The sequence below is a fragment of the Stomoxys calcitrans genome, chromosome 2 (assembly GCF_963082655.1).
Source record: "Stomoxys calcitrans chromosome 2, idStoCalc2.1, whole genome shotgun sequence".
Taxonomy (NCBI): domain Eukaryota; kingdom Metazoa; phylum Arthropoda; class Insecta; order Diptera; family Muscidae; genus Stomoxys; species Stomoxys calcitrans.
The window spans coordinates 9,523,930-9,548,507 of NC_081553.1; the positions used below are offsets into that span (position 1 = coordinate 9,523,930).

General features: G+C 39.2%; 1 protein-coding gene across 5 annotated transcripts in view; it reads right to left on the reverse strand.

The window, feature by feature from the left end:
• Positions 1-763: 763 nt before the first annotated feature.
• Positions 764-24,578, reverse strand: part of LOC106084331 (protein tolkin) — a 145,689-nt gene continuing 121,874 nt past the window's right edge. For all 5 annotated transcript variants that reach the window (XM_059362450.1, XM_013247954.2, XM_013247935.2 and 2 more), the window contains 11 exons: positions 19,445-19,725; positions 18,854-19,377; positions 14,133-14,465; positions 13,682-13,918; positions 9,126-9,684; positions 8,601-8,799; positions 4,625-4,889; positions 3,714-4,563; positions 2,834-3,014; positions 2,505-2,758; positions 764-1,642 (listed from right to left, as the gene is read on the reverse strand). In XM_059362450.1, the coding sequence (XP_059218433.1) occupies positions 1,346-1,642; positions 2,505-2,758; positions 2,834-3,014; positions 3,714-4,563; positions 4,625-4,889; positions 8,601-8,799; positions 9,126-9,684; positions 13,682-13,918; positions 14,133-14,465; positions 18,854-19,377; positions 19,445-19,725 (3,980 nt within the window). In that variant the 3' untranslated portion in view covers positions 764-1,345. The remainder of the gene's footprint in view (positions 1,643-2,504; positions 2,759-2,833; positions 3,015-3,713; positions 4,564-4,624; positions 4,890-8,600; positions 8,800-9,125; positions 9,685-13,681; positions 13,919-14,132; positions 14,466-18,853; positions 19,378-19,444; positions 19,726-24,578) is intronic.

A 24,578-nucleotide genomic window follows, 5' to 3' on the forward strand; every position in this document is an offset into this window, starting at 1 on the left:
GGGACAGAAGTTCATTACCTTCGTATGAATACATTAAAAAGTAGTAGAACAATGCTGAACATTACATTTTTTTTTCATGGTCAAATAGATTCCTTCTTTCTTTTCAGTCGAATTTTCTTTAACGTTCCTATCAGATCTACCAGATATTTTGATCTTTTGAAAATGTCTAATTATAAAACCAACTATGCCATTAATGATCCTTTTCGGCAGCTATGTTATCAATTTAATCAACTGAAAGATTTAATAGGTCTATCTGAGAATCAAGAAAGTTTAAAAAGGAAAATTATATAAGTTTTAAATTCTTACGTTAATACATATGTAAATATATTGTTTTTAATATGTAAGGGTATTTATTATCTATAGAGTTAAAGTTAGAAAAAAAAAATTATGTGTTATTTGCACTATGATTCTAAGTCTGAAAATTTGAATTTACTTACCCTCTTTTATTTTCGAAAGCACTTGAAGAGGCATGCTCTTCAAGTGCTTTCGAATTGTTCAATACTTTTTGTAAACTAGTTCAGTTTTTTTTCCACATCATCAGTACAAGGACAATGGTTTGCATACATTTCTGACACCCTCTTTTAATCCAATGATCAATTAATTTAACACCAATCGTTTTATTTGTTTTCGGTCTAAAACTATTTTGACACAATCAAAATATATTCGCTTATATTCTTTAAAAATTAAACATAATAATTTTTAATAATATTTATAATAATAAAAAACGATCTATTCCTCTAGTTTAGTTTCATAGATGCATTTTTAGTTTATATTAGACTAAAATTAAAGATGTTTGGTTTTCATTGTTAAGTAAATCGTATCGTAATAATAGATATACTAAAAATTAATTATTTTCATACGTATATAGTTTTAAATATATGTATATATAATAAATGTTTATTTGTTTTGCATGTAAACATTTAAATGTACTTACACAAGTAGCAGATCTCTTCTCACAGATGCTCTCTTTCCGAAAGATATGTAATGAAACGAAAAACATGCATTTTCTAACAACATTTCGTCCAACTCACAGACCCATTGTCTTTCAGTACGTCCTTGGTTTGTTTGATTTGTGATTGATCCGTCTTCTCTCTTAGTTTTGGGATCTGGGTGATATGCTTAATGTAAAATATGTTTGTGTTTGTGTTTTTTGTATAAATCAATGAATATGTTTGGTTTACTTGGGTTTTTCTTTTTGGTTTTTGTTTTAAGAAAAATTATTAAATAAAGTCATTCTTATATATTGTCAAAGAGTTTACTTGATTTTTTCTCTCTTAAGTTTCAATTAGAATTTCAAAGTTTTTATGATTTCATTATGGGTAAATATTTTTTTGTTCTGCTGTAATTAAAATCTATTTTGATATCGATTGCGATTGTAATAAGGACTATTGACATTCAGTTGGTTGTCATTGAAATCATTGTAATCATCGGTTTCCTGTGAATCTTCTTCTTTATAGATTGATTTCAGCGAACCCGGAAACGGTGTAGCCAGTTCTGAACTATATGAATTGGCATCCTCATCACTATTGTCGAACGGATTCACGGCAACGTAGGAGGCCGAAAAGCCCTTCAATATGACGCTGCTGTCTGTCTTAAAGCGCACCAACAGGGAATCGGTCAAGGATATAATGTCTTGGGGTATCTAAGAAAAAAATTAAAATTAAAACAAATATAAGAAACATGAAAAAATATTTGCTATGATACTATTTTATCTAGCATGTAAGCGGCTTTGCAAGAGAGAACAACGCAAATACAGTCCCTTGTCAGGCCATACTCACGTACCATACTCTTTTCCACTCTCTACTAACGGGATCATACAATGATGATAGGTTACCTTAAATTAAGGTTTTGGACCCATAAATGGCGCATTTATTGTCCGATGTCGCCGAAAATTGGGACAGTGAGTTAAGTTAGGCCCCTCGACATTCTACTTCAAGTCGCCCCAAATCGGTCCAGATTTGAATATAGCTGCCGTATAGACCGATCTCTCGATTTAAGGTTTTGGTGCCATAAAAGGGGCATTTATTGTCCGATTTCGCCGACATTTGGGACAGTGAGTTGTGTTAGGATCTTCGATATTTTTCAGCTACTTGGCCTAAATCGGGCCAGATATAACTGTCATATTGACCTATTTTGTTATACACATTTGAACAATGACTTGTACTTATTAGTATTTGGTCCAAGTCGGAACATATTTCGTTATAGCTGCTATGGGGCATAATGTGTGCATTTTTCACCTGATTTCGACGAAAGGTGGTTTACATATATACCCGAGGTGGTGGGCATCCAAAGTTCGGCCCGGCCAAACTTAACGCATTTTTACTTGTTTCAAATGGCATAGTTCCCCACAAATGTAGCCAGCATAGGAGGGGATGGATAACCACCGCTGAAAATTTTTTTTTTTTTTTTGGGTCATAATAAATTAAAAGTTTGCTTTGTTTGATGGTTTTTTTATCGTAGCTTCCTGAAATTCAAAAATCGCAAATATATATAAAAGTACTCACCGTATTGCCACAATATTGACCATACATTGGACCACTGTTCTCCTCCATGCCCGAAAAGACCTGAACGTAGTCATAAGTGCAATTTTCGCTACTCTCCAAATCGAAGGTTAAGAATATCAATTGAACGTAGCTATTAGGTGAAGCCTGAATGGTCCACTCACAATCCATATTGATGTCATAGTTTAAATTGCCAAAGCGCGAGTGAGAATAGAATTGCTGTACCTGATTGGTGGCACGCAAGTAACCTCCGCAAGCTAAAAACAATTAAAAATAATTTTTGAAAAATCACATTAAGTTGGTCGACTTGCAAAAGTGATGTCTCAACTTACATGTGGAATGGACGGCGGTGAAACCGCTGTGTTGCTTATTTTTATCAGTTTTCAGAACCATGTACAGCTGATTAGTTGAAGAGGATATGGGATAGGGTATCTTTTCGCCACAGAAGCGCCCCAAAAGGGAACTACTTTCCGAGTCACCATCGTAAATGGCCACATTATCGTAAGCGCATTCCTAAAAAAGATTAAAAGTAAGAAAAAATTTCGAAGATTATTATAGGCAAAAATATCTTCTTCTTTATTTGCTAATTCGATTTTCGAATTTTTAGCGACCTATACAATTACAAGTAATTCTTTACAAGCTTTTAAAGTTTTTTCATCACTTCATCATTGGTTTCTGTATTTTTCGCATTGCTCAGAAGTCTGTCCGCGTTTCGAATTCCCGTTCATGGTTGAATATTGTCCAGCCAGGTTGTTCCTTTTCTTACTCCCACGGGCCTTCCAGGAATATTCGCCCGCATTATACTTTGCAATATTTTCAATTTGGGATTCCTCATAAAATGTCCCAGGTACCATGTCTTTCTGCTCATTATGGTAGTTAGCAAGTCTCTTTCACAATGCATCTTTCTTAGAACTTCTGCCTTCGACACAAAATCTGTCCATGGTATTTTTAGTACGCGTCTGTAGACCCAGTTTCGAACGACTCGAACTTCTTTAAATCAGCTGATTTTATGGTGCATGTCTCTGCTGCATTTAGTAAAACAGACTCATATATGTCTTCATGAAACTTCATCCTTAGATTTATATCGTGACTCGTAAGTAGTTTTTGTACTTCAAAATTTCCTCTCCATTTTTTACGGCTTCTAATTTCTCCAGAATACCACTATTTTTCCGTATTTTAAAATTGATTTATTTATCTAGCAATGCCCCTTACCTGATGTGATTCCACTTTGAATTCATTGAATATCAATTTGATGCGATGTCCTGGCGTTGTGGAGAAATGCCAAACGCAATCGGCATTCGGAGGATACAGGTCAGGATAATTGGGACTGTATATTGTACCGAATGGGGCCGATATCTCATGTTTACACTCGCCCTCCTTACAATCATGACCATTTTCATGCAACGAATAACCATTGTGGCATGAGCACATGTACGAGCCTATTGTGTTGCGACACTCATGCTGGCAGCCTCCATTATTTATGGAGCACTCATCAATGTCGGTAAAGAAAACTGCTGCAAATCCAGATTTTTGTATAGATTTGTCGGAATGGAATTCCACACGCAAAGCATTTTCTTCCGATGTGGCTGTTGGCGGTATGGAACTACCACAAAAGCTGCCTATTTTCTTTAGGCGATCATCTCCTAATTTCGAATAGATCGTCACTTTGTCATAACCACACTCCGATTGATGATGAGTTGCTCCCTCCAAATCGAAATGTGTGAAATTCAAAGAGATTTTGTGCTTAGGTGGTGCTATAATTTCCCAAATACAATCCTTGAGGAAGGGATAGGTGTCGGGGAATGAGGGCGAGGTAATGGTGCCATTGGGATATTCAATGACTCCACCACAGGCATCTTCACAATGCTTCTTGTCACTGTGCAGCTCATAGCCAATGTGACAACTGCACTCATAGCCGCCCAGGGTGTTGATGCACTCATGCTCACATCCATGATTTTGGGTTTCACACTCGTCCACCTCCTTCATGAAAGTGGCCGAGAAACCAGGTTTCTGCACCGAAGTATCCGAAACGAATTTTACAAACATCGAGTCACCAATGGACCTGAGGAAAATTACAGAGTTGGTTAGTCGATTTGAAGAGGGATTTAACACTGGCAGCTTACTTCATATTGGGCGGTGGTTTATAGCCACAAAATACTCCAATCAAGGGTGAATCTTGGGTGGGTCCATCCCTAATTTCCACATAGTCATAAACACAGCTGTCGTGATTCTCGACTTCGAAAGACTGGAATTTCAAAGCCACTTGATATCCTTTGGGTACAGTGATTTTCCAAATACACTCCTTATTTGGTAGATATTCCAAAGGGTAATTGGGTGATTCCAATCGCCCTTCAGTATCATCGATATTCAATTCGCCACCGCATATAACTAAAAGTGGAAAGAAATATTGACTTAAAATAACTCCAACTTCAAATGCTAGAAATTTTAAACTAAATTAGAATACAAATAAGTAAAAAGGCACTAAGTTCGGCCGGGCCGAACTTTGGATACCGACCACATCGAGTATATATGTAAATCTTTGGGCCGAACTTTGGAAGCCCACCACCTCGGCTATATATATAATCCTCCTTTTGTCACAATACAGTGAAAATTGGAAAACTTATGCAGCCAAATTCAGCAAATTTCAGGGAAATCGGATAAAAAGTAAAGCATTTATGGGCTTTATAAGAAGATCAGTCTTTATGGCAGTTATATCTAAATATAATCCAATCCGAACCATATTTGGGATGGATGTCGGGGGCCTAAAACTACCCACTGTTTCAAATTTCAGCGAAATCGGATAAAAATAAAGCTTCATGGGCTTCAGACCCTTTATCGGCAGATCGGTCTATATGACAGATATATGTAAATATAGTCCAACATCAACCCATATTAAGATCAGATATAGGAAGGCTCAAAACAACTCACTGTTTCAAATTTCAGCGAAATCGGGTAATAAATTAAGCTTTTATGGGCTTCTGGCCCTTTATCGGCAGATCGGTCTATATGGCAGCTATATCTAAATATAGTCCGATCTGAACCATATTTGGGTCCTATATTAGGAGGCATAAAACTACTCACCGTTTCAAATTATAGTGAAATCGGTTGAAAAATAATGCTTTTATGGGCTTCAGACCCATTATTTTGAGATCGGTCTATATGGCAGCTATATCTAAATATTGTCCAATCTGAACCATATTTGGATCCTATGTCGGCAGGCCTAATAATACTCACCGTTTCGAATTTCAGCGAAATCGGTTGAAACATAAAGCTTTTATGAGCTTCGGACCCTTAATCGGGAGATCAGTCTATATGACAGCTATATCTAGATATAGTCTGATCTGAACCATGTCGGGAGGTTTAAATTAATCCACTGTTCAATTTCAGCGAAATCGGATAAAAAATAAAGCATTTAAGGGCTTCAGACCCTTCATCGGCAGATCGGTATTTATGGCAGCTATATCTAAATATCGTCCGATCTGAACCATATTTGGGCCAGATATCGCGAAGCCTTAAGCAACCCACTGTTTCAAATTTCAGCAAAATCTGATAAAAAATTAAGCATTTATGGGTATTATATATCAATTTTTGAAGGCAATAGAGTGATTACAACAGACGGACCGACAGACGGACGGACAGACACACGGACATCGTTAAATCGTCTTAGAATTTTACGACGATCCGAAATATGTATACTTTGTAGGGTCGGAAATTGTTATTTCGATGTGTTGCAAACGGAATGACTAAATGAATACACCCCCTATCCTACGGTGATGGGTAAAAAATTGCGCCCTCTGGTTTATAGAGAACCTATATCTTAATATAGACACTTAAAAATAGTTACGATAGTGTTATCCACTGATGCACAGTGGGATTAAGTAAAAAACGCTATTAAAAAATCTCATTAGAATTTTGAATGGTTAATGCGAGGTCATGTGCAAAATTTTAAGGCTCTAGGTAGTATTGGTAGCCTCTTGGCATGCCTCTTCATTTGGTCAAGTCGGTATTTCGAAAATTGGTTCGGGGTGACCGAGAGAAGGCTTAGAACGAACCCAAAGTCCCAACAGCTACAATGGTGGTGTCAGGCCATAGAATGTTGTCTGCTACGAAGCCGCTATCACCAATAAGAGAGAGACTCTGCTTTCGTAGATCAATGTTAAATTGACATGTATCGTTTGGTGGGATCTGGCCAGATGCAGCGATGGATTTTGTCAAGAAGGAAGATACTCCTTGTCGACCAACGGCACACGCAACGAGTCCCTTAAATAGTAAATCCATACTTGGGACACTAAAGGACTGAAATCGCAATCTTTCAACCACTGACTGGAAGATTAGTTGATTGGATGAGGCTGATGGATGATGGATGATTAGAAACGTGCAATATTAGTACTAAACTCTGGCTTTCTCGCAGACCTCAACAAGTCGGTAGGAGTTGTATCCTATAGATTCCTCAAGTTGAGACTGAAGGTGTATAGAAGCGGTAGGGGATTCTGGAGATGACTCAGCATTTGTTGCTGAACACTTGTTCGAGTAATTTTGGACAAATATCTCTAAAGTTTGGCGAATTGCGGCTGACTGGAAATCTCCCTGCCATGATCAAAACAGGAGGGGAAGTCCTCGAGAAGCAACCCGATAAGCCCTGTGTGGGTGTGTCGTCCGAATGAACTGGGCTCAAGGTGTGCGCCAGTGGGGAAGGACGGAACTCAAAAGGTACTTCGACAGTAACAGCTAGTGAAGCATCTAAGGAGGAATCGTCCACACCGCAAGTGTCCAGCGTACTGAGGAGGAGTAGGGGGATTCTGGAGACTACTCAGCATTTGTTGCTGAACACTTGTCCGAGTAACTATCAACAACTATCTTTTAAGTTCGGCGGAATACGGTTGACTGGAAATCTCAATGCCATGATGCAAACAGGAGGGGAAGGCGTCGAGAAGCAACCCGACAAGCCCTGTGTGGAAGTGTCATCCGGATGAACTGGGCTCAAGATGTGCGCCTCACGGACGGAACTCAAAAGGTACTTCAACAGTAGCAGCTAGCGAAGTATCTAAAAAGGAATCGTCCACACCGCAAGTGTCCAGCATCCTGAAGAGGAGTAAGGGGATTCTGGAGACCACTCAGCATTTGTTGCTGAACACTTGTCCGAGTAACTATCGACAACTATCTCTTAAGTTTTGCGGGTTGCAGTTGACTGGAAATCTCCCTGCCATGATCAAAACAGGAGGGAAAGTCGTCGATAAGCCATGTGTGGGTGTGTCGTCCGGATGAACTGGGCTCAAGGTGTGCGCCAGTGGGGAAGGACGAAACTCACATCGACACATCGACAGTAACAGTTAGTGAAGCTTCTAAGGAGGAATCGTCCACACCGCAAGTGTCCAGCTCCCTGAGGAGGAGTGGTTCCACTGCTTTCAAAAATACCCCTGTATTCATAAGGAAACTCGTCAAGACGACCAGTTCCATAAACTCCTGGTAGACTCAGACGACGAGGCAAAAGCAAAAGTGGTAGAAATTCTGAACACTGACAATGGCCGGGTTCCCGCATTTTTATATACAACATTATGAAGCGGCTTTGGCGGTACCAGAGGTTCAATGGTAGAACAAGATGGCAACCTCTTCTAATATTTCTGTGGTATCACAATGGACGAAAACGTTTGAATCTGATTGCTGGAAGGCACTTCAACCTAATCTATCCTGATTAGAATGGACACAGACGGTTACGACCCTAAAGAATATATATATTGTTAGGTCAATATTTTGACGTAATTTGGATGGATTTAATGGATTAAAGAATGAATGCAATAAATGAATAAGGAATGAATGCTTAGTTGTTTTCAATTAAGGTGCAGAATTGTAGGAGTTTAGAAACTCCAGAGCGTGACCTATAAGCAATTGAACTAGGGAGTAATCTTGGGCCACTTTGATGAATTACTACGTATTTTATCAACATTCGTAGGCAAAATGAATAAAAATCAGTGTTATAATCAATAACTAGCTGATGCGGCCACCTTTAAAATATAAACTCTACCCATATGCCTGTGCTTAATCGACTTTCCATTCCATACCTTAAACATTGACTAGCCAATATTTCTGTGTTATACTCACCATCAAATTCTGCTTTAAATCCACGATAACCCTCGGTGCGATGGGTGTTGACATAGGTCAACAACATCCGGCTGGAAACGGTTGTCAATGTTTCGCTATTAACTTTGCCACAGAAGCGAGCTATTAAAGGTGATTGATGCCAGTAACCATCGCGAATTTCCAAATAATCTGATTGGCAGTTTTCCGATTTGAAAATGTTCTGCAAAAAAAAGCACCAAAAGAAGTCAAAATCATGCCATAGACCATTTTTCATATATTGCCCAAAAAAAAAAGAAAAAAACTCAATAAAAGCCTTCTAAGCACATATACAGCAATGTTCAAGCGGAAATGCATTTTACATTAACCCACACACACACACGCACACACACAGCAATAGTCTGCCAATGAGAACATTAATGTCTAAAACACAGTTTCGGCTATTCGTTTGACTTTGATTTTATGCGTGTGTGTGTGTGTGTGTGTGTATGAATGCATTTAAGGATAATATATTGTAGCTGAAGCATTACCACACACATACTCACTTACCAAATTTTCCAATTTCAAAACCACTCGCTCGCCATGTGTGGCCGTTATGCGCCACTCACAATGTTCCGTTTCGTTGCTCAATGCACCGGCCGTATAGTACGAGGGACTGGCAAAAATTCCCGTATTCTCCTGGAAGGTGCGACCACATTTCGGACATTTATACAGCAAATTCGCCTGGGCTATATCACCAGCACTCAAACGCAAACGCTGGCCAATTTCCGGTCGCTTGCGTCCCTTGACTTCGATGGGCAGTATCGTGTCCAGATAGGTCCCTTTAGAGAAGGTATTGCGTGCATAATGCATTATCGAGTCATAGTCGTAGGCCATGCCCAACGAGTCAACTTCATCTGGCGTTAATTTATTGAAATTGTAGTCCTGACCCTTCATGATGTTGTTGTGCTCAATGATAACGTGCTTCTCGCGATCCGGCCGAGTGTGCTCATGCCAAAAGCCCACAACATGACCGAGTTCATGAACAACAATGCCAAATTTATCACAATTGCGGCCAATGGAAATAGCCTGTGGTCCATTGCCTCGCTTGCCAACAAATGAACAGCAGCTAGAATGCGTTAACGCATCCCACAGAACATAGAAATGGTGTGGAGGGTGATCGGATGGCGACAGAACGGCGGGGGGGAAGAAGAAATAAATTTGAAAATAATATTATTGAATGGTTGCCCATTTAAATGGAGCGTAAAGTTGATAACAATAATGGCTGAAACCACCGTCACCGTAACCACTACAAACTGTGGTGCAACTGTGAATGGTGCACCGAAAAAAATGTTAATTCCTTTGTAAACACAAATTTAGTTTAGCGAGAAAAAAGGGCAAAAAATTTTTAAAAGCATTAGCGTTTTACAAATTGCTTAAGGATAAGTTTGTATTATAACGAATAAAAGCCCCATGGGAAATTACCATTCAGGTTGAAGATACTACGCCAGTTGGGCAAAATCCTAAAAGAATTAAGCTAATTTAGGCCATAAATTTTTCTCTACACCGGTATTGAAAATAGGTCTGTCCACGCGTTGATCGCTATACCATATTTGATATATCTTTATATATAAAAATCAATTTGTGTTTGTATGTTCCTTATAGACTCAGGAACGGATTTTCTTGAAATTTTCACGAATGGTGCATAAAAATCCCGTGGTGAAAATAGGGTACTACATTTTTTGATATCTGAAGGGGGAGGGCGGACCCCCTTACCCTAATTTTCAGAAACGCCAGATCTCGGAGATGGATGGTGTGATATAACCGAAATTTTGTGTGCTTTCATAAGGTCCCCAAAAATAAAAATTTGGTATCCAAATTTCGGATGGAGTACCTAGGGGGGCCGCCCCAACCTAAAACCTACCAAACAGATATTTAGACCAATCACGACAATATGGGACTCAAATGAAACGTATTTAGGATAAGAAAACGTATCTGACATCCAATTGTGGGACCAAGTGTTAGGGGGACCACCCCAACCCCCAAAACACCCCTAAATCGGACATATCTACCGACCATGGCAATATGGGACTCAAATAAAAGGTATTTGCGAGTAGAATACGAATCTAATATCTAAATGTGGGACCACGTTTCTGGGGGTCCATCCCTTCCCCAAAACACCCCCCAAACAGGACTTATTTACTGACCATGGGAATATGGGGCTTATATAAAAGGTATTTGAGTGTAGAATTCCAAATATGGGACCAAGTTTTTGGGGGGCCGCCTCTCCTCAAAAACATCCCCCAAAGGGGACAAATTTACGACCATAGCAATATGGGGCTCAAATGAAAGGTCTTTGGGAGTAAAGCACGAGACTGACATCAATATTTGGGAAAAGTGTCTATTGGGCCACCCCACCCCCACAACACCACCCAAATAGGAAGTATTTTGAGCCCCATATTGCTATTGCAATATGGGGCTCAAATAAGAGGGTTATTAGAGTATAACAGGAATCCGATATATATTTTCAAGGCCAACTCAATGCGTGGGCGCCCATCCCCCAAAACACCCCCCTAAGCCGGTCATGTTTGCCGACTATGGAAATAAGGGGCTCAAATTGAAGGTATTTGGAAGTAGACCACGTATCTGATATCAGCATTAGGGACAAACTGTCTTGGGGACGTCCCACCACCATAACAACCACCAAATAGGACGTATTTGCTCACCAAGACAATTTGGGTCTTAAATAGAGTGGAACTAAATATTTGTAGATTTTAGGGCCAATACCCCAAACCGGACATATTTGCTGACTTTTGTAATAAGGAGTGTAAATGAGATTAGAAAACGAATTTGATGTCCAATTTTGAGGCCAATGTTATTATGGGGTTCAAATAAATTATATATAGATATATGAGGATAGAGCACATTTCTGATATATTTTCCCAATCCCCAAAACACCTCTAATCCCAATCCCCAAAACACCCCTAAATCGGTCATATCTACCGACCATGTCAATGTGAAGCTTAAATAAATGATATTGGGTGGAAGAGCAAGAATTGATACCCACTTTCGGGACCAATTTTCTGGGGGTCTACCCCTTTCCCATAATACCCCACAAACAACAATTTTTTACTGACCCTCACAGTATGGGAGTAGAATACGAATTTGATATCCAAATTTAGGACCATTTATTTAAGGCATCACCCCTTCCCTAAAACACCCCCCAAAGGGTAAAAATTTTTGGACCATGCCAATATGTGGCTCAAATGAAAAGTTTTTGAGATTAGAAAACGAATTTTATAACCTATTTTGGGGTCATGAGTTTGGGGGACGCCTCATCGTGTAAACTCCCCTCAAAACCAATGGGAGTATGGGGTTTAAATAAATGGTATTTGAAAGAAGAGCACGATGCTGATATTTTTTCAGGGGTCACGAAAATATGCATTGCGTTTTGAGAATTCTAAGGGCTTTTCCAGTTTTTTATACCCTACACCATTACTGTGGTACAGGGTATTATAGCATAGTTGATTTGCTTGTAACACCCAAAAGGAAGAGAGATAGACCCATTGATAAGTATACCAATCGACTCAGAATCGCTTTCTGATTCGATTTAGCTTTGTCCGTCTGTCTGTCCATCTGTCTGTCTGTCTGTCCATCTGTCTGTCCGTCTGTCTGTTCGTCTGTCTGTCTATGTTAATTTTTGTACAAACTACAGGTCGATGATCGTCATCACATTTGGTATTGGCATGTTTTTCGGCCTAGAGACGAAGCCTATTGAAATTTGAAAAAATCGGTTCAGATTTGGATATAGCTTCCATATATATGTTCGTCCGATTTGCAGTAATACAGCAATAAAATGGTCATTAATAAACCTATTCTCTCGAAATTTGGAAAGAAGGATTTTTTTATGACTTTCGATGTTACTGTGGATTTTATAGAAATCGGTTCAGATTTGGATATAGCTTCTATATATATGTTAGTCCGATTTGCAGTAATACAACAATAAAATGGTCATTTGTTAACCGATTCTCTCAAAATTTGGAAAGAAGGATTTTGTTATAACACTCAATTGTACTGGTGAATTTCATAGAAATTGTATCAGTTGTAGATATAACTGTCAGTTATATGTATCGCCCGATGTTCACTTCTAAAGCCACTGCAAACGCATTTATTGACCAATCCCACCGAAATTGTGCACAACGCTTTCCTCAATGACTACCACAATATCTAAGAAGTTTGGTTAAAATCCATTTAGATTGTCATATAGCTCCCATATATATGTTCATCAGATTTTGGGTAATTTGTTGTCATTTGTCAACCGTAGTTATTACATTTACCGGAGTTTAAATAACCCATCTGAATACATCCGCCGAGGTCCATCAAAATTGGTTCAGAATTGTTATAGCCACCTTTTGTATTTATTGCGTAGGTATAGGGTATTATAAAGTCGGCACCGCTCGACTTTTGCCTTTCCTTACGGTTTTTTTTTAAGAAAAAAAAAATCCAACTTTGTTCATTATGTATTCCTAACTAGAGTCAACATATATAACAAAATTTTCATATATACTCATATACAGAAATATAATAAGTCAAACTGCTTATTAATTACCGCTTACAATATAATAAGTCAAATTGAAGATTTGAAGAAAAATATTTTTTTACAGAGAGGAAACAATGGAACTACATTTTTGGACCAAATTCACTTTTTTCACATTTTGCGATATATATATTATAAATTGCTTAATTTTTGAATGAAGAATCGAACCTGGACACATATGCCTTAAGATATATGAAACATTTAGTAGCCTATCCGAGTCAGTTAAAAATTTTTAAATCTAAAAATGCCTTCGCAAATGGCAAAATACCGAATCAGTCTCGGGGAAAATTCCAACAAACTTTTTGTAATATTGTACAGTCGGGCGTAAACTTTTCACGACCGTTCAACTTCGATTATGATTATACAAAGGTCAATATAAATAATTATGTTGGTTTATTCTTTGATCTTTTATAACCGAGTACCACACCACACCATGTTAACTGAAGTACTGTGTTAGAAATTCAAACATTTTTCATTTAATTTTTTCCGGTGTGTTTCATTTATACGTTTTTTTTTTGCCTTAACTTACCCGCATCCACGTATGGTAAATACAATGTAGTTGGAATGATGCTCAGGTTCACGCTCCACAAACTTAATACAAGTGGAGTTTTCCCAGTGACGCATGGCCTGTTTGAATAGAGCCTTGTGTAGGCCACTGAAATTACCATCGATTTCATAGGGTATCACTCCATAGTCCCAAACGCGTTCCTTTTTGGCCGTTACCGCACGAGGTAGTCGACGATGTTCTCGAACAAAACTAAATTCACTGGAACGAGAAAGGGTGATGGGGACCAAGTGAAATAAGGACATTAACAGGTAATAACAGTTTGTAAACAATTTAAAAGAGCAGAGAGTGAACATTAAAATAAACATTCAACAACGATTAAAAGAGCACAAAGGAAATTGTATGCATTCAAAGAAATTGGTCTTTAGCATCTTTTAAATTATGTCAGTACTTGATTCTGTGTAGTTCTACTTACTCATTTTCTTCTGCCTCATAAGCAGGTACAATATCTGCCCCATGCCTGACTTCATCCTCCGTTTCGATATCCGAGAACATATCGCCAAATTTCGAATATCTCATGTCATCATTCATGGTCTCATTATCTGTCACATTATTGGAGATTTTCTCTGTGAACTTTTTGTTGGGCTCTTGCTGGTCCTGATGATGTGGCTTTTCTTGGTGTTGATAATGTTGATGGTGATGATGATGATGTTGTTTCTTTCCCTCCCCCACAGGTCGCATGAGTTCTTCTTTCAATTTTTGCATTCTTAAGTTATAATCTAAACGGCTGTGTTGATTGAAGCTGCGACTGAAATGAAAGACACAGAGCAGGGAATAATAACCATAAATGGATGGGAATTTAACTAAGGCTTAAAAAATAATGACTTTAAACATCGCTTAAAACTTACAAAAATTAAGTAATTTTATATCTGAATTAGTATGAAGGAAAAAGAAATTAAATCGTGGTAAGTTTGGATCAGCCGAATCTTATAAGATTCACTAAGAATCGAATTTTTAAAGTTTTTTGCCCTGTATATCTCTATATACACATATAAAGGATAATGTATAAGCATTGCCACCGTAGCGCAGCCACCTGAACGCCTGGGTTTGTCTCCTGCCGAGAAAATCAGAAAACATTTTCAGCTATGGTTTCCCCTCCTAATCATGCTGACATTTGTGAGGTGGTATGCCATGCATAGAAGCCATGTATAAACTTCCCCCAAATAAGTGTCGCAATTTGGAACGCTATTCGGATAGGGCTATAAAATTTATGATAATTGATATAAGAGAAGTTTGCCCCTGTTCCTTAATGGATGGCTCCTTAATAGAATGTTAATTAGCAAATTTGCAGTTTTGGACAAGAATTGCTATGCTTACTTTTACTTTAATTGGCTATCACAAAATATTTGTTCCACCAGCCGAACGTAGAATAGTGTTCCAAGCGCCTCAATCTTCTGCGCTCATTCTAAAATCTCTGACACCAGATTTCGAGGTGTCTCCCACCACTTGATCTTTTCATCGGGCTTTTGGTCTTCCCGGTTTGTGTGTACCCGGTGCGTGTGTTTGCCGTTAAAAGACTTCTTTGCTGGAGCTTCTTCATCCATTCTGACAACATGACCTAGCCAATGCAGCCGTTGTATTTTAATGCGTGTAACTATGCTATCGTCGTCATACAGCTCATACAACTCGTGGTTCATACGTCGGAGAATATCTCCATTAACGCAAACTGGTCCATATATATTACAAAGAATCTTTCTCTCAAATACTCCAAACACTGCCTCATCTGCTTTCACAAGTACCCATGCTTCAGCCCGGGTAGTATCAGTGTATTGTATAGCATAATCTTCGTCTGTCGAGAGAGGGCTTGTTTCTTAACTGCTTAGTTAATCCAAAGTAGCATCTGTTTGTCGGTATTATTCTTCGCTAAATCTTAAAACTGGTGTCATTCGTTTCGGTTACGTCAGTGCCGAGGTAGATAAAGTTACTAACTGTCTCAAAGTTGTGATCCCCAACTTTCTCCATTTTCTTTATCTGCTCAATTGTGCAAGGCTTTTTTGGAGTTGAAACCATCCATTTCGTCTTATCTCTATTTACTGTCAGACCCATTTTCACTGACTCTCTTTCGATTCTTTCAAAGGCTCCAGTTACTACTTCCGATTCTCTTGTGATTAGTGTGCCATATCTATTCACATCTGCATCACGTATAATCTTCTCCAGCAGTATAATAAAGAGATCACACGATAGGCTGCCTCCTTGTCTGAAACCTCGTTTGATATTAAATGGTTCGTAGAGATTCTTTCTCATTCTTACTGCGGAACGCGTATCAGCAAGTATCATCCTGCAGAGTCTTATTAATTTTGCAGGAATACCAAACTCAGTCACGGCTTGAAATACCTTTGAACGTAAAGGAGTATCGATGGCGGCTTTGTAGTCAACAAGAGATGGTAGGTGTTGATTTGTCCTTCTCGGGTCTTTTCCAGGATTTGGCGATGTGGGAATATCTGGTCCAAGGTGGCCGCATTGATAGGGCCCAATTATCTAATTGACTTTAGGTTGTAATCTTTCACACAGTACGCTCGAGAGTATCTTGTATGCGATGGGAAGGAGACTTATTCGTCTGTAGTTTGCACATTCCATCTTGTCTCCTTTCTTGTGTACGGGACATAGTATGCTGAGGTTCCAATCGTCACGTAAGCGTTCTTCTAGGCAGATTGCGCAGATAAGCTGATGCATACGCCTTATCAGCGTGTCGCCTCCGGTTTTAAATAGTTCAGCAAGTAACCTGTCGGCTCCTGCTGCCTTGTTGTTCTTAAGTCGGATCACTGCTACCTGGAGCTCATTCTGACTAGAAGGTAAACATTCTATACCATCATCAGGGATTGGTTCTGCGGTATCCTCTTCGCCGCCAACTTCAGACACTAACAGTTGGGTAAAATGTTCTTTTCATATCCTCAGCATGTTATCTCTGTCAGTTACCTCAATTCGCTCACACTCACGTCTTTCTATTTCCTTTTTCATTCTGCGGAATAGACATTTCTCCTCTCTCCTTTTCACCCGATACCTGTCCTTCATCTGGCGCGTTGCTACAGATTGCAGGGTTGCTCTATATGCCGCATTCTTGGCTGCAGTAGCATCTCGACACTCTTGGTCGTACCATGGGTTTTCTTGGAGGAGGCTTCCGGTACCCAAGTACGGATTTCGCGGCAATAGTTTGCCACTGCGCCATTATATCATCGGAACAAGGAGTGCTTTCATCTATCAGTTGGGTGAGTCGAGTGGAGTATGCCGCTGCCATTTGTTGTACTTTCCTCTTTGCCATGTTCAAACAGGTGCGAACCTTTGCTGCAACAAGGTTATGATACGAATCTATATTCGCTCCACGAATTGATCGTACATCTAACACGCTGGATGAATGCCTACCATCTATCACAACGTGATCAATTTTGATTCCCATGTTTTGATCGGGTGACAGCCATGTGGCTTTGTGAATATTTTTATGTTAAAATCTAGTGCTACTAACTACCATGTGAACTACCTGCGGTGAAATCTTTCAGCCTCAACACATTACTGGAAGTTATCTCGTGGAGGCTAAACTTTCCGACTGTTTGACCAAAAATGTCTTCCTTCCCTATCTTCGCATTAAAATCTCCCAGAACGATATTAATATCATGGGCGTAACGGCGGTCATAATCTCTCTCTAGGCGCTCGTACAAAATATGCTTGGTCTGCTCGTCTTTGTCTTCCGTCGGGGCATGGGCACGAGCAAGGCTGATGTTGAAGAATTTGGCTTTTATGCGGATTGTGGCTAGCCTCTCATCCACCGGAGTAATGCTGGAGACAAGGTGTTCCAGTCTCCGACTAACCACAAATCCACAACCAAATTCATGCCTCCTGTTATGGCAGCTGTAGTATAGTTCGTCACCGTTTGGTGTTGTAGTGACGTCATTCATAGTCCTTCGCACTTTTTGTAAAGCAGTAATATCTGCCTTGTACTTATCGAATACATCCGCCAGCGCACATACTGCACCTTCTCTATAACGGGTGCGCACATTCCAGGTGCAGATCCGCAAATCGTGGTCCTTTCTTTGTTTGCGTGTGTCGTCAACGTTGGTGGGGGGGTCCGTTTTTACTATTCCTTTGTTTCTCATCGTAGTTCTCATAGTTTTCCGGGGGCGGGTTACTGGCCCAGCGCCCCAACCGCATGGGTTTTGTATGTATCACTCGTTGTGTCGAGCCGCTTGCTCCAAGATCCAACGCTCGCCTCCAGCCACCCCTAACCGGTGAACAGACGCTGATGTTGGCCATTGGTTATTTGAAGGCGACAATAACTCGCCTTGTCATCTTGAGTATCATTGACACTCAGTATTTAATTAAGAGCCAGTGCCATCTGACTCCTCACTGAGACTCTCCTCTCGAAAATAGCTATGCTATTGGAGCTATCTTAGGTTATGAACCGATTTAAGCCACCGATTGGGTCTTGGTTTCTTGAGCCTCTAGAGAACGTAATTCTTATCCGATTGGAATGAAATTTTGCACAACATATTTCGCTGTGCTAAGTTAGGTTCAAATCGGTCCACAACCTGATATAGCTACCACATAAACCGATCTGGGGACTTGACTTCTTGAGTTTCCAGAGGACGCAATTCCTATCAGATTTGGCTAAAATTTTGCATGACATATTTTATTATGACTTTCAACAACTGTGCCAAATAGGGTTTAAATCGGTTAATAACCTGATATAGCTGCCATATAAATCGATTTGGAAACTTGACTTCTTGAGCCTCTATAGGTCGCAATTATTATCCGGTTTACACCTGAAGTTTTGTACGTCGGATCCTCTTATGACCATCAACATGCGTGTTTATTATGGTCTGAATCGGTCTATAGCCTGATACAGCTCCCATATAAATAGATCTCTCTATTTTACTTCTTGAGCTCCCAAGGGCGCAATTCTTATTCGAATTGGCTGACATTTTACACAGTAAATACATAATTTAATTGTGGTCCGAACCGGACCATATCTTGATATCGCTCTAATAGTAGAGCAAATCTTTTCTTTTATGCTTTTTTTTGCCTAAGTAGAGATGCCGGGAAAAGTACTCGGCAAATGCGATCCATGGTGGAGGGTATATAAGATTCGGCCCGGCCGAACTTAGCACGCTTTTACTTGTTTTTCGTAAAATGCTTCTAACTTACCGATTCTTTCGTCCTCTTCTATTTCTTCTCTTTATAATGGTGCTGCTTCCCTTTAACTCTTGAATGTCATCTAATTTCATGCCATTTCCTCCAGCATTACTATAAACATTTGGCAATGTAGAACGCTGGGCTGGCAAGGCCGTGGGCAGTATTACAATTTTACGCTCGGAAACAAAATTATTGCCCGTATCCAATTCAATATCTTTGGTATTTGATTGAATTTTACGTTGATCCACATTACGATTTAACATGCCAGGTGTTGTTTTATTATATTTTTCCGCCTCGGTGAGGCTTTTCTCATTGTGTGCCAAAGATGTATCGAATTTATCCTTCGTCATATTGAACCCTTTATCCACTGAACCTTTGCTGAGATAGATATCCTCGGTTGGCATGCCATTGGCTTTGGTGGGTAGGCTCATGGAATATTTTCTAGCCTCATGATCCTCTGAGCTAATGACATCGTTCTTGTAATTAATAGGATCATAGTTGAGATTATTTTTGGGTTTGATCAACTCATTTGCTGACTGTAAATTAAAACAAAAATTATCTCAATCTCATTTTTTTTAATGAAGGAGCAATAAGGTTAACTACCTGCAAAGGATCCATATTGAAATCCGATTTACTACTGGGCAATTTGGTCTTGCGCCGAATAATATCAGTGAGTCCTTCCTCCTCCACCTGGAGGCCCTCATTGTAAACCTCTTGTTTCAGTATTTCCATCTCTTTCTGGAATGTGTCATTGAACTTCATGGGCGCATCGTTGATGGGGGCATCAGACTGTGGCAGTTCCTCCCACATTTGGGTGTATGCCACCAAGGGATAGTCATCATCATATTGAACATCGGGCAAAGCAATATCACCCATAAAGCCACCTGAAAAAAAAAGTTACAATTAAATGCCGAATTCCGTTGAAAACTATTAATTACAAATTGCATCAAAATGAATTTAAATTGAGTTTCCAATAATTAGCTGTGTCTTATTTGTCTGTAAACAATGAACAACAGCATATTCCAATTAAATATTGGAAAACACGAAAATGGTAGTCATATTGCATAAATAATCGCTTTTAATTTAAACTGTTACCAAATAAAGAATGAAGCCGCGTGTAAATAGAGTGCAGACTGGTCAGCATAAAGTACACTGGCAAGCATAATTACGTTTACTTGCACTAAATAAATAACAATAAGTAAAGTAAAAAACGCTCTAAGTTAGCCTAGACCAAGTCTAATATGCCCTCCAAAAATTGAAGCACATAGGTTAGCTCATTTAAAAGAATGAGCGACCGACTAAGAATATGTCAAATCAATAAAGCCTATACATGCTTCATATGGTCTGAGATGAATATATTGAGAAATTGCAAACAAAATGTTATCCGTTCCTATACCTCGAACTTGTCACTTCGTTTGATATGTCTCGAAATGTTTTAAAGCACCTTAACTATAACAAGTAAAAGCGTGCAAAGTTCGGCCGGGCCGAATCTTATATACCCTCCACCATGGAACGCATTTGTCGAGTTCTTTTCCCGGCATCTCTTCTTAGGCAAAACAGGATATAAGAAAAGATTTGCTCTGCTATTAGAGCCATATCAAGATATGGTCCGGTTCAGACCAAAATTAAATTATATATTGGAGACCTGTGTAAAAAGTCAGCCAATTTGAATAAGAATTGCACCCTTTGGGGGCTCAAGAAGAAAAATCGAGAGATCGATTTATATGGGAGCTGTATCAGGCTATAGACCGATTCAGACCATAATAAACACATATGTTGATGGTCATGAGAGGATCCGTCGTACAAAATTTCAGGCAAATCGCATAATAATAATAGGAATTGCGCCCTCTAGAAGCTCAAGAAGTCAAGACCCCAGATGGGTTTATATGACAGCTATATCAGGTTATGGACCGATTTGCGCCATACTTAGCACAGTTATTGGATATCATAACAAAATACTTCGCACAAAATTTGATTCAAATCGGATACGAATTGCGCCCTCTAGTGGCTCAAGAAGTCAAGATTCAAAATCGGTTTATATGGAAGCTATATCAGGTTATGATTTCATTTGCGCTATACTTAACACAGTTATTGGATATCATAACAAAACACGTCGTGCAAAATTTCATTCAAAACAAATAAGAATTGGGCCCTTTAGTGACTCAAGAAGTCAAGATATCAGGTTAAGGACCGATTTGCGCCATACTTAGCACAGTTATTGGATATCATAACAAAACACGTCGTGCAATACCTCATTCCAATCGGATAAGAATTGCGCCCTCTAGAGGCTCAAGAAGTCAAGACCCAAGATCGGTTTATATAACAGCTATATCAGGTTGTAGACGGATTTGAACCGTACTTTGCACAGTTGTTGGATATCACAACAAAACATATCAAAATAAAATACGTCATGCATGAGGGAAATGCGCCCTCTAGAAGCTCAAGAAGTCAAGTCCCCAGATCGGTTTATATGACAGCTATATCAGGTTATAGACCGATTAAAACCATACTTGGCACAGTTGTTGGATATCACAACAAAACACGTCGTGCAAAATTTCATTCCAATCGGATAAGAATTGCGCCCTCTAGAGGCTCAAGAAGTCAAGACCCAAGATCGGTTTATATGGCAGCTACATCAAAACATGAACCGATTTCAATACTTAGCGCAGTTGTTGGAAGTGATACCAAAACACCATGTTCAAAATTTCAGTCAAATCGGACGAGAATTGCTCCCTCTAGAGGCTCAAGGAGTTAAGACCCAAGATCGGTTTATATGACAGCTATATCAAAACATGAACCGATTTGGCCTATTTACAATTACAGACGGACGGACATGGCTAGATCGACATAAAATGTGACGACGATCAAGAACATATATTCTTTATGGGGTCTCAGAGGAATATTTCGAGTACTTACAAACATGACGAAATTAGTATACCCCGATCCTACGGTGGAGAGTATAAAAAGAGAAAGGCTTGTCTCTTCAAATTGCAAATGCAAATTTCTCACATATCAATGAGTGCAGTCCGATTCAAGTTTAAGCTCAATGATAGTGGGCTTCCTTTTTATAACCGAGTCCGCAGTGCGACACCTCTTTGGAGAGAAGTTTTACATGGCATAGTACCCCACAAATGTTGCCAGCATTAGGAGGGGAAAACCACAGCTGAAATTTTTTTCTGATGGTCTCGCCAGGATTCGAACCCAGGCGTTCAGCGTCATAGGCGGACATGATAACCTCTACGCTACGGTGGCCTCCTGTTTCATTATGCATATCTAATATTCTACCACGAATTTATTATGCTTCTTAAGCTTCATGCGTGATTAGATAAGCAATAAATATTTGGTCAGATGAAAATAAGTTCCTTTAGCAACATTCTTTCATTTTTCATGCCTTAAGTAAATTGCACTCCTTCATAAGTATTTCTATTTATATAACATTTCGTATGTGTCGTCTCAAGAAATAATCAACATCATCTAAATGAATATTGATTGGACTCTCTCTGCCTATTGTATATGTTGCAGAAATTCGCCTTCACTTGAGGATATAAATGAGCAAATAAGAAATTAACACTTGAAGGCCTCCTCATTCATTCATGTAAGAATGCCCAAATCTTCTTTATTTCCATTCGTTTACCATCGACAGATTAAGAAGGCATTGTCATATTAGGATTCGTTATCTAGGCATTTCTAATGAATCTCACAAAATAAAATAAATTGAATGGTCTGTATGTGTGTGACTAACAAATTAAGTGTCCTTGTATGAATAATTAATTTTAGCTGGAGTACCCTTTTGCCAATGACCTCTAGGGCCAAATTCACAATTAAAGCCAAATAAACTATTCACCATTGTTATATGAAATTAAAAGTTAATTATATTTATTTATATAACTAACAAGCTGGACCGGGCCCGCTCCGCTGCGCCTTCTTTTACTTTATACGGAACAAAATTTTCCTTGGAATATTTATTTTCGACAATTAAAGAGCTTTTAGTGATATACAATGCTACGAAAATAGTATATCGCGTGACTAACAGTTTAACAATATAAGTGCCTTTATCTGAATCCCATATGATCTTTATTGGTCTATGAATTTAAGTTTGGATGTAAGGTGTACTCCATTCTTGAAATACTTTATTTCAGCCCGATATTCTCTTGATATCTGATTTAGGGGCGATTTCGGGGGTGAGGTGGTCCCCCAGACACTTGGCCCTGGAAAAATATCAGCATCGTGTTCTTCTCCCAAATACCATTTATTTAAACCACATATTGCCATTGGTTTTGAGGGGAGTTTACAGGATGAGGCGTTCCCTAAACATATGGTCCCAAAATTGAATATCAATTTCGTTTTCTAATCTAATACCTTTCATTTGAGCCACATTTTGGCATGGTCGAAAAATGTTTACCCTTTGGGGGGTGCCTTGGGGAAGAGGTGATGCCTTAAATCCATGGTCCTACATTTGGATATCAAATTCGTATTCTACTCCCAAATACCTTTATTTAAGCCCCATATTGCAATGGTCAGTAAAAAATTGCTATTTGTGAGGTATTTTGGGAAAGGGGTAGACCCCCAGAAAATTGGTCCCGAAATTGGGTATCAATTCTTGCTCTACCCCCAATTCCTTTCATTTAAGCCCCACATTGATATGGTTGGTAAATATGCCCGATTTAGGGGTGTTTTGGGAAGTGGGGTAGTCCCCCAAACACTTAGCCCTGAAAATACATAAGCAACGTGCTCTATTTTCATATATTTTAACCCCATATTGCTATAGGCCTCAAAATTGGATATCAAATTCGTTTTCAAATCTCAAATACCATTCACTTAAACCCCTTATTGAAAAGGCCAGCAAATATGCCTGGTTTGGGGTATGGGCCCTAAAAACTATGAACATCGAGCTCCACTGTCTTGAGTTGCAATATGTCTTGATGAGCAAATGCGTCCTATTTGGGGGGTTGTTATGGTGGTGGGACGTCCCCTAGACAATTGGTCCCGAATGTTGATGTCAGATTCATGGTCTACTCCTAAATACCCTTTATTTCAGCTCCATTTTTCTGTAGTCGGCAAACATGATCGGCTTGGGGGGTGTTTTGGGGGATGGGGCGGCCACTCAGTGACTTGACTTTGAAAATATATATCAGATTTGTGATCTTCTCCAAAAACCCTCTAATATAGCAAAAGTCAGCAAATACTTCCTATTTGAGTGGTGTTGTGGAGGTGAGGTGGCCCCATAGACACTTTTCCCGAACATTGATATCATATTCGTGCTTTACTCCCAAAAACCTTTCATTTGAGCCCCATATTGCTGTGTCGTAAATTTGTCCCTTTTGGGGGAAGTTTTTGGTGAGACACGGCCCCCCAAACACTTGGTCCCATATTTGGATAGCAGATTTGTATTCTGCATTCAAATATCTTTTATTTAAGCCCCATATTCCTATGGTCAGTAAATAAGTCCAGTTTGGGGGGTGTTTTGGGGAATTTTAAGGCCTATCGAGTGGCCTAACACAACTCACTGTACCAAATTTCAACAAAATCGAGTTATGAATGTGGCTTTTATGGTCCTAAGACCTTAACTCGGCTATATCAAGATATGTTCGATATAGTCCATCATCGAACTTAACCTGCCTATGGACAAAAAATCAATATCTTTATTTTTAAAGACTGTAGCGTGATTTCAACAGATAGACGAACGGACATAGCAAGATCGTCTTAAATTTTTAACGACGATCAAGAATAAATATAC